The sequence below is a fragment of the Lutjanus erythropterus genome, chromosome 8, assembly GCF_056507025.1.
Source record: "Lutjanus erythropterus isolate fLutEry1 chromosome 8, fLutEry1.hap2, whole genome shotgun sequence".
In the NCBI taxonomy this organism is placed as follows: Eukaryota; Metazoa; Chordata; class Actinopteri; order Lutjaniformes; family Lutjanidae; genus Lutjanus; species Lutjanus erythropterus.
The window spans coordinates 22648941-22659202 of record NC_139324.1 but is presented as its reverse complement, the minus strand read 5'-3'; the positions used below and the strand labels follow the sequence as shown (position 1 = coordinate 22659202).

The 10262-nt window shown below is 40.6% G+C and overlaps 1 protein-coding gene across 2 annotated transcripts; it reads right to left on the bottom strand.

Moving 5' to 3' along the window:
* Nucleotides 1-2092: 2092 nt before the first annotated feature.
* On the bottom strand, nt 2093-9711 carry LOC146322827 (uncharacterized). 2 transcript variants are annotated; one of them, XM_084724062.1, is made up of 5 exons: nt 9680-9711; nt 9473-9542; nt 9185-9374; nt 6566-6769; nt 2093-2987 (listed from the first exon to the last, which is right to left on the bottom strand). In XM_084724062.1, exons 2-5 carry the CDS (start codon nt 9523-9525, stop codon nt 2253-2255), a joined length of 1182 nt encoding a protein of 393 aa, XP_084580188.1. In that variant the 5' UTR covers nt 9526-9542; nt 9680-9711; the 3' UTR covers nt 2093-2252. The 2 variants fall into 2 exon arrangements, with proteins under 2 accessions (XP_084580188.1, XP_084580187.1); XM_084724061.1 differs by having other exon boundaries at nt 9654-9695.
* Between the last annotated feature and the right edge of the window lie 551 nt (nt 9712-10262).

Below are 10262 nucleotides of genomic sequence, written 5' to 3'. Positions count from 1 at the left end.
TCACAATATTTTGATCACAATACCAGTGAAATCCCGCAGTTCTTGATACCTGACTGGATACCACGTTACAAAACAAAAACAATCATAACATTATTTTTTCTATACTACCTTTTGAGCTTCTAGGACAAAAGACTGGGGAGTATTTTTTAAACCTGATGCAAATCATTGTCAGTGGAAGCATACTGCTATGTCTGGACTACAATGGACTGCAAAAGTGATATCTGCTCCTGAACTTTGAATATATATTGAACTCAGAGGAGAAGAAGTAGACCATTATTCTAGAAATATTTATTTTAAATGCTGGCATTATATTTTGATGTCAGTGTGATGGTAGTGTAAACTGTATAAGGTATAGGGTCAGGAGGTAGCCTACTACCACAAGCTATGGTTATGTTAGCCTAAATATGGTAGCCTTTAGCATTTACATAAACAGTATGCACACACATCCAAACCAAACTTGGGGCAGGTGCTGAACCAAAGGTGAGTAAATAGTCAAATAAACAGTGTGTAAGCCATTTTTTGTTTATTAGCCATTAGCATTTAACCATTGCAACCATTGTGGAATGTAGATGGCTACACAGCAATACCAGCTGTCTCAAACAAAATAATCTGTGTATTTCAGGATAATGATATGGTGGGTTTTCTTTTGGTTTGTTTGTCTTTTAAACAAACTGAGGTGGAGCTGTTGCTGCAGCAGCACTTGTTTCTATCTTCATTGTGTTGTTGTTCTTCCATGCTGCTAGGCCTTCTTTCTATTCCTCTGGCGTTTAATAGCAGACTAAGTTTACATGCTGGCCTCGTCATATCTGGAAGAACTGTTTTTGGCATGGAATTGGCATAGAAGCATCGTTTTTAAGGCTGGGAAAGAAACACAGTCAAACAATAAGCTCCTATGTTAACTTAACTTATTTAAACAAAATGCAAACAGTAAAATTTTATCCAACTGTTCAAAAATCCATCACAGTTTAGACCAACAAATCATCACCACCTGTGTTAAAGTAAAAGTGCGCATCCTTCATGCAGCACATCACCAGTGTCTCTCCTATAGACAGACAGACTGGAATCACATGATGTCTGCATCTATTGCTCCTCTTAGCCTCCGTCAGAATTTTAAGACTCAGTTTATATTTATATTTATTTATTGTTTCTAATGTGTGCTGCGTGTGTAAAAGGGCACATCTGGATGATTCTCAGGGTGTAATTCAGAGTGCATACATGAAAACAGCTATGTGAAGAGTCAAAAAATAGCACGCACATTGAAAAGTGATAAGTGCACTGGGTGCTAGACAAAAATGCAGATACAAAAGTATAAAATTAAGTCAGCACACCAGAAACTGCTCCGTATAGCATTTTTAATAGTATCACCACATGTAACGTTTCAGGCCTCAGCCCTTCATCAGACATGATGAATGTCTATAAGGAGCAGTTTCTGGTGTGCAGATTTAATTTTACATTTTTAAAATGGCTATATGACTCACATGGACTTTAGACAAGGGAGGTGGCAGGGTCAAGTGCGGGGCAAATAATGCTGACATTTGTGTCATTCACACAGAGCTCCTCAGGGTAGGGTCTTCAGAAGTGCAGAGTTGCATTTGTGAGAGGGGCGTTCGTTACGCTGTTCCTAGATTTCAGCAATGACTTTGAATGCTGCGCTAGCAGCTTTGTGAGACTGTTCTTAGGCACAGTGGTGCTGTGTATACTAATACACACATACTAACATGTCCACCATGTTCACCATCTCGGTTTAGCATGTCAGTATGCTAACATTGACACGTGTACAAAGCACAGGTGAGGCTGAATGTCAAGTTATACAGGTAACGAATTGGACAAAATGAAATGTTGACCTCACAGTTAAGAGGATCATTAAAGTCATTACAATTCATCCACTGGGGCCCCTGAATGTCGGTACACATTTCATGCAACAAATCCAGTAGTTGAGATATTTCTGCCAGGACCTAAGTGGGGGACAGACTGTCTAATCGACCAGCATGGCCGTCACTGCAGCCACGTCACTCCCTTCTCTAAGGATGACTTAAATAAGACTTGAGTTTTAATAAACTGGAATTTAGCTTTACAGAAAAGGTAAAAAACACTCATGTATGTCTTTTATTTTTTCCTCTAAAATGACATTTATTTGGAAGCACAAGACATGTTAATGCCACTGTGAAAGCAACAAAAATAAAGCCAATACTGTAATATGATTATGAAACATCTGTGTGAGAACAGCAAGCTGTTTTCTCTGCCTTTCTCTCTCATCCAAACACGCACACGGTGCCTGAGGCCAGTCGGTGTTTGTACTCATAGAGGTAGTAGGAGGCTGGAGGGAAGTTGCACTTCATCTCCATCCTGCCTGGTACCACGTGGACTGCCACACCAGACCCCAGCCCCTCCTGCAGCTTCTTCAGCATGCGTGAGGCCAAGTAACGCCGTGCCCTGCCTGGGTCTTCCTCAATGGAAGCGTACACCTCAGGTGGCGGGTTGGGGATCTTCCACTCCAGGTCCACGATGAGCTGGTGGATTTTGCTCTTGTCCAGCGAGGTGGGTGTGTCACGATAGCACGCCACCACATGGGGAATTGGTGGTTCAGACGCCACAGAGAGGAAATTGTTGGGCTCCTGCTCTGCTGGTGCTTCTTGCTTTTCTTCCTCCGTCTCCCCGTCCTTCTCATCTTCCATGGGTCCCACAGCAGGGTGGAGCATCACCGCCCAGCGCAGCCAGTCATAGTTCTTCTCCAGGGTCTTCAGGATGCCCGATGCCGCCTCCTCAGGGGGGGCACGGTTCTGCACAGCCTCATGCAGCTGCTGCCGTACATCTTCCTCGGCCTGCTCGAGAAAGTAGCCTAAGCAGCGGCCTCCAGTGTTCTTCATCTTCCGGTAGAGGGCGCCCATGCGGTCAGACCAGGTCTTCATCAGCAGAGCCTGGTCTCTGCCTGTCAGAGAAGCCTGTGTGAAGAGACACAGCAGACCAGTGCCCAGGACAAAGTTCACCTGTGGAGAGTAAGAGGAGGAAACTGGTCAGGTCATAAATCCCACTGCCACAGTTCAGCCCTGGTCCCACTTGAGTCAGTTGGGTATATGGGCAGGATCTTGATAGTGTGGCTCTACCTCTGATCACCACTGTGCAGAGTCTGGCTCCAAATGACATCACTAGTGCAAGATGACAGCGCTTATATCCTGTATATACTTTGTTTTTGTACAGTGGGTAAAAGTGGAGAAACATTGTCTATCTTTATGTGCAGACAGTTGTTTCTTTCCATCCCACCCCTCTGTCCTACACAGACTTTCTCACTCTTCATATCTCTCCAGTCATAATTACTATGGCCAATAGAGGTCATCACCTAACATAATAAACTACTTGTGCACATGACTTATTTGCCCCTTTTTCTAGGGAGGGCGGGCTTGATAAGACAGGTAGTTTATATCAAAATTATGTCTACCGCCTAACGCAGCTTTAATGAGTTGTTCATGACACTATCATCTTCAGCAGAACACCAACCCACCTGGGATTTTTGCTGACTATACTGAACATAAAAGTGTTTCTAAATCTCATTGCTACAGCAGAACAGAGGCTGTTTATTACTGTTTTGGCTCAATCTCTTTGACTAAAGTCAACGCTTGGCTCTGTGAGACTGTCCTAGCTCCTCACTGTCCTCAAAATAAACCACGCAGATGTCACAAACTCTTTGTACTTTGTACTCTTTATACCCACATGCAAAGTTATCCAAGGTCAGTGCACAGAGCCACTGTCTGCAGGTCTTTAGGTGATGTCACAGAGGGTGTCAAAATTAAATGAGTGGCACAGTTTATTTTAGTTTTTTAGACTTTTTATCATACTGCATACATAAAGACATGTGTTCCTGTGCCAGCAGGTGTGAAAAATCCTGTTATCACCTATAACATGTTTATACATGATAAGTTCTTCAAGGTTAAAGACACATGGCTGTGGTTCCTTTGCTTAGCAAGGTCAGGTCCTCCAGTCTGGACACACGATTCACTGCAGTGACTTTGATTCCTGGTTAGAGTTGGGTACGTTCGACATGTTGCTGCCCTTCTCTCAAAGTAAAATTGTGCACTGAAGATTTCTCAGCTCATTAAACACAAAAAGTCTGGTTGATTGTATGTTAATTTCATAATTTCAATCTGATCAACTATGACTGCACAGTGAGGGCAGATTTAGCAATTATTTGTGCCTCAGTGAAAGTGCTCAGCTTTTATATTATTCAGTGCATTTATGCAGATCAGCTTGTAATGCAAACAAGTCCTTGAACAGAGCACTTCACTAACTAATCAATTGTTCAGCACCAATTTCAAGCATAAATTACTTACAGTTTACAGGCTAATCCACTGAGTCTGGCTCCCTCACACCCTAAAGCCCCGTGATGAGGGAACTCTGGACTGGTTTGAGTTTCTAGGATGAAAACTCTGTCTGTCCTTAGAACAGTGACAACAGCAGCTGTGCCGAATGAACAACCACTATCCTTAAAAAGAGCTCACATATAGTGTGTATAAGGGGTAAATACTGACCGAACCGAGGTCATGTCCTCAAATATGTTTAAAAGATTATTAAATAATTTCTTTTACATAACGAGCAAGCCTGTGACTGCTGCCACAGCGTCTGTTAAGGTCCATTTCTTCTGACAGCGGATGGTCATTTTGTGTGTCTTGCTCAAGGGCATCAGGGCAGATGTACAAATGGACATACGGCTTTTCATTTGAAAAAACAACATTTGTCTTTTTTTTACTTAAGAAATAGGAGAGAAAGCTCTACTTGAACACGAGGTTGGATTTAAGGAGGTACAAATACTATAATACTTTTCAGGTGTCTAGACTATATCTGTACAACTTTTTACTTTTACTCTCTGTTTTAACACAGATATCTGAACTTTACAGAAAAGTAGTTGTTGGCGGTACGCGACCTCAAAAGCAATGGTTGTAATCTGTCATAAAATGGAGAGAAGAAGAAGCAAATATGCACAGTTGATAATAATTTACAATATTCCCATGGCGGCCATTTTTTGTTCACGTCACATTTGGGGTGGGAAGCTCACATGATGTCAGAGGAAAATGGCCAACACGTGAAAGTGGTGAATGGAGGAGCCAGAAGGGACAGAGAGCAGTAGGTTCTCTATTGCATTTTTTTTTTCTCAAAACCAAGCTGTGATAGTAGCTAATGAGCTAGGTAATGTTTTTTCAAGTTTACTTTCATATGTGTTGTCAGCTCCTTTGCTAAATAATCTTAAGATAATGTTGTCTTCCCATAATTTAAGCTTGTCAGCTGGCTAAGCAACTGGTAGACATGCTAATTTAGCATTAGCTATGCCACAGCTCTCCAAAGACAGTAAAAGAACAGCAGCATGTGATTTGATGACAGTATGGGACATTTTGTTTTTCGTTACATAAATAGACATGTCCACCATAAATTGATGCAGAAAAGACACAAATTTATGTATAAAACTCACCAAAATGCAGGACATTTAGTATTTGATGTTAAGAATTTCCTGGCCCTCCACTTTATACGTGTCCCTCCAAATGTTTAAACAAAATCTATGCCCATGAACTCAATGGCAGAGAAAAGATGGAAGTTCAGTTTACTTTGCAAAGAATAGCTGTCAGAAATGTCCTTCAGAACGCTACTTTTTACTGTTATACTTTAAATACATTTCAGAGCCTGTACTTTTTCACCTTTAGTTGAGTAAAGAAGTTCAATCAGTCTTTTTTTGGACAAAGTTCTGTACTTCTACTTGAGTGAAGACCATTGTACAACTTCTGATTTGAACCTATGCGAAAAGGGAAATATATGCACTCATGCTGGCTTTTGTAGGTCTCATACTTGTGACATTTTAGTGACATCACAGTTTTATTCAGAGTACAATATTCAGGCTTTGAAACTGACGTTTTCATTTAAAGCCTGCGGAGCTCAGCACTCTGTCTTTGCTCCTTTAAGTGTATAAAAACATTTGTTTCCCGCACCAACTGTGTAGGCAAAAAGGAATTTGCCGACTCAGCACAGAAGAAAGACAGCAGAAGGTCACAGCTCTGCTGAATTAAATATTCAGTTTATTTTCGTAGCAAGAAGATAAATGCAGCATGCTTCATTCCCCACAGGAGCTCAATGTTATTCTGTCGAATTTAACTTTATGGTCTGGAAACTGAATATTTAATCCTGTACAGCTGTGCTCCTCAATGCTTTTTCTTCTTATAAATTTGTCCACAGAGAGGCTATGTATGTTTAGATTATTTGATGAAATGGCAAAATCCAAAATAGCTTATTAATTCTTGGATATGATGTCATGAAGAATACATATTGATGACAGATCAGTTGCAGTTGCATTCTGCAAAGCTGTTTGTGCGAATGCCCTTTTTGTTTCTTTCATTTTTGTTCCTCTGAATGCCTGTGTGTGGGACTCCCTCCTGCTGTTGTTAAGCAGGGGTATGTGCCTCTGTGTAATGGCTTGTATAATTTGAGGAAATTAAACTTTAAGGACCCCTGTAGGGAGGTGAGTTGAATGCAGAACCCCCCACCCCCACCACCACCCCTCCACATCGGGCCCTGTAACTTCACAAACCTTGACGCAGAACTCTCTCAGCTCCCAGCGTTTGGGCTTACGGCTCAGTATCAGCTCCTCCAGCAACGTGGGCTGGTCGGTCAGCGCCGACACTCCCATCATACGGTTGTAAAGAGCCGTCAGCTGCCTCTCCAGCCGGTACTCCTGCACGTACTGCAGGAACACTTCTTTCTCCTTCTTAGAGAAGTCTGGGTGGGCCCTCACCTGAAACAGGCAGCAGTGACAGAATGTTCTCTTCAGATAAAGGGGTCAAAGGGGCAGATTCAGGTACAGACTAGAGGCAGATTTGTAAAATAAATTTAAAAAATTAAGACAGTAATGAGGCATAAATGTACAATAATGTAACTATACATTTTATGTATGCTTGTAGTCATTTTGTTTCTGTTTGTGGTCATTTTGCATCTCTCTGGTCTTTTTGTGGTCATTTTGTGTCTCTTTGTTGCGTTACACTGTGGTCATTTTGTGTGTTTGTGGTCACTTTGTAGTTGTCAGTTTGTAGTTCTTTTGTGTCTGGTTGTGGTTGTTTTGTGCCTTTTTGTGGTTGTTTTGCTTCTGTTTTTTTCTTTTGCGTCTCTCTTGTCTTTTTGCGCATTATTTTTTGCGTTATGTCTCTTTTTTGAGACAACACTCCCAGTCAAAGCATTATAAAATTTAGAATTATAACTTTTCTCTTCAAGTTTTACTAACACCTCATCATTAATGTGCAATCAGGTGTTTGTGTTTGACACTTGCAATAATTATAAGGTTTAAGATTTGGGTTAATTTTATGGCCTTTAGAATATATCACATTGATAATATGTATAAAGATGATTGTCTTGCTAATAGGTTTCTCACACCTCCATATTTTTATCCTCTACCTATTTAGAGTTATGTAATTTCATCCTATATCAAAAAACAAACCTCATTGCTGATTAAGATGAGGCTCAATGGGACATCTTCAGTGTTTTTAAAAAAGCTCCAAAGTGTAAAACTAATGTATTCTGACGATGGCACCTGGCACCTTTTTTTCTGAGTTTCAGCTAATTTGTACTACAGCCTGCAAAATTTGACAATTTTTGACTAAGTCACATTTTCTTTTATATTCTCAAGCCAGAAACAACCCACACTGAGACGGATTATTCTTCACCCAAATTAATTTATACCAAACAGGAGTCCACTTAATTCAGCTGAACTAATACAGAGAGGTGTTTTTTTTCACATTCAAATGCATCAAATCTTATGAGATGAAAAGGCTGCTATCCTATTTAAGAGATTTGTACAAATAAACATTCAGTGAAAGTACAGCATTTCCTATTAACATTTTGAAATAATTACATGGAAAATAAAATGCAAAAGCCTGTTAATACTGAGCCTGGTCAAACTAAACAGATGCTTCAGTCATACATCTGGTCACATATCGACATTTACATAACATGCTTAGTATGATGAGTTCAGTCACGGTCACGCATCAGTGCAGGAAAATTGGCAGATCGGTGGTTACTCTTCAAGGTCACTGCACCTCAAGAGCCCTTGACCATTTTTATAAAACTGTCAAATATACTGCTGCAGTTATAGGAGCTGTATATTTTCCTCTCGGATATCTCTCTATTTGTAGCCCTCTTGGTTTGTGCCGTTCTCCAGTCCTTCTGGGCTGTGGGTAATAATAAGCTGGCTGCTTTCTTTTTGTATACTCCTTTGCTGTTCTTTAATCAACAAAAAATATGACAAGAGTTACATGCAACTTCACTGTCTTGGGTGTTCACAGCAGGCTTCGCGCTCTACTATTGCACATGGTTCTTTTAGCTGTGTTACACTCATATCTGTCCCTCCTAAACAAGAACAGGGAACGAAGATTAGCTCTAAGGCAAGGGGACGTCAAAAAGCAACTTAAATGGTCAGAATGGTCAGAAATGCACAGCTTAATAAGCAACACATATAATAAAATAAAATATAATGTAACATGTGCACTAACTATGGTTACATATTAGCCAGCAGCAGTTGACAGAACACTGTTCCACTTTAAGTCTATCACTGCTACAAACCCACTGTTTCTTGTCTAACTTTATGGGAGAGTAATGGAGTCTATCTCAAGGCTGTTCAAGGACAGTTTTGAAATTTATGTTTTATATATGTATATATATATATATGTTTTTAAACAAGTGGTTTCAAAAATAGAAATTCATAAATTCAAAGAGTTTAAAGTGTTAAAATTGTTCAGCTTCTGTCCTACTGAGGTGTCCTTGATCAGGACATTGAACCCCTACCAGGCACAAGAGGGGCTGCAATTTGATAGTGGATCATATATATTTCTGAATACAGAGACAAATAAGCTGTTGGCCGTGTATGCTTTCATTCAAATTATGAGAAAGGTGGTTTCACCTTCAAAAGATTCAAGGCACCAAATTATGACGATGCATTTCCAACCATAAATTGCTCTCATCTGAAGCAGATGCTTAAAACTATAACTCAAATAGTTTTTAATGCTAACAAAATTGTTGCATGAGGAGAAATGATTAAAGGATGTGCTGTTACAATACAAATTAGGGCTTACTAAGCAGATATTAGACTACCCTCCAAAGACAAGAAGATGTCTCTACTTAAGATAACTGCATGTATGAGACCCAGGGACAGTTTCCTCACCGCTGTGCCCAGCTGGTAGTAGACCACCGCCAGGTCGTCCTCCAGCCGGTGGACCTCCTGGTCATCCAGCAGACCATGACCTGATGCTCCGAGCTCCTGATCAATGCTGTCCAGGTTCTTCTTGGCCACCTCAGTCTCCTCTGCTGTGGCGCTGCCACCCAAATAGGAGCCTATCCCCTGGACCAGAACCCTAAGCACCACACACACACACACATACACAGCCCTGATTCACTCACTGGAAATCTTTCAAATGTCAGAAGCTTGTGTTTGTTCAAAGGTAAAACTCACCTCACAGTTTGCATGTAGCCCACTGGCTCCAAAACCTTTCCAAACATCGCCATGGCTTCAGAGCTGCGTTCTGAAAAAAATCATGGAAAAGATTAACCCCAGATTCTTGATAAATGGTGTTTGCCATCACTGAATTTGTTGTAAATCTATTCCCTGTCCTGGTATAAGTTTACCCATTTACCAGACCAAATTTCTTTTTGCAGTCACCTCAGTTGTTCAGCGTTCACGTTTGTACTGACCTTCACAATTTGTCCAATATTTATACACTCTCCTGAACAACCAGTTAATCTGATAAGTGCTCTCCACCCACAGCTGAGCTTGTGAGGAGGATGGAGCATGAAAAACTGAAAATTGATGCATGATAGGAGTAAAGGTATAGCTAGCTTTACTTTTCCAGATGTGTAGAGGTACTGTATGTTCACACTGCAATGTAATCTGTATGGATTCAAGAAAAAAAAATAGAGCTGCAAGCTGCAATTAACAGGGTCCAAGCCGATTGCAAGTATTTGGATGCTTGTAAAAACAAAGATTGACAAGACAGATACAATACAGTCCTGTAGAGGTTGTCACATTGTTGACAAGTGGAAGTTGGTCACATGTGGTTTCTAACCCTTGACCTTAGGATCCCCAGAGAAGGAGACTTACAGAGTGCACCACAAGGGAAACGAAGCTTTTGCATATCTTCTTACAAGTTGAGGCAATCGCATCAGATGTGCAAAACTGGGGCATTTTTATCTGTGTAAACTTAAAACACTTACAAAATCACACATCAGTCTTTTTATTTCAGGTG

What these genes read in the sequence shown, in the direction of transcription:
- LOC146322827 (XM_084724062.1), bottom strand. Translation starts at nt 9,525, where the DNA reads ATGGCGATGTTTGGAAAGGTTTTGGAGCCAGTGGGCTACATGCAAACT. An exon ending in GGCTACATGCAAACTGTGAG is followed by an intron (nt 9,375 to 9,472) that starts GTGAGTTTTACC and finishes TGTGGTGCTTAG; the next exon opens with GGTTCTGGTCCAGGGGATAG. An exon ending in ACTACCAGCTGGGCACAGCG is followed by an intron (nt 6,770 to 9,184) that starts GTGAGGAAACTG and finishes TGCCTGTTTCAG; the next exon opens with GTGAGGGCCCACCCAGACTT.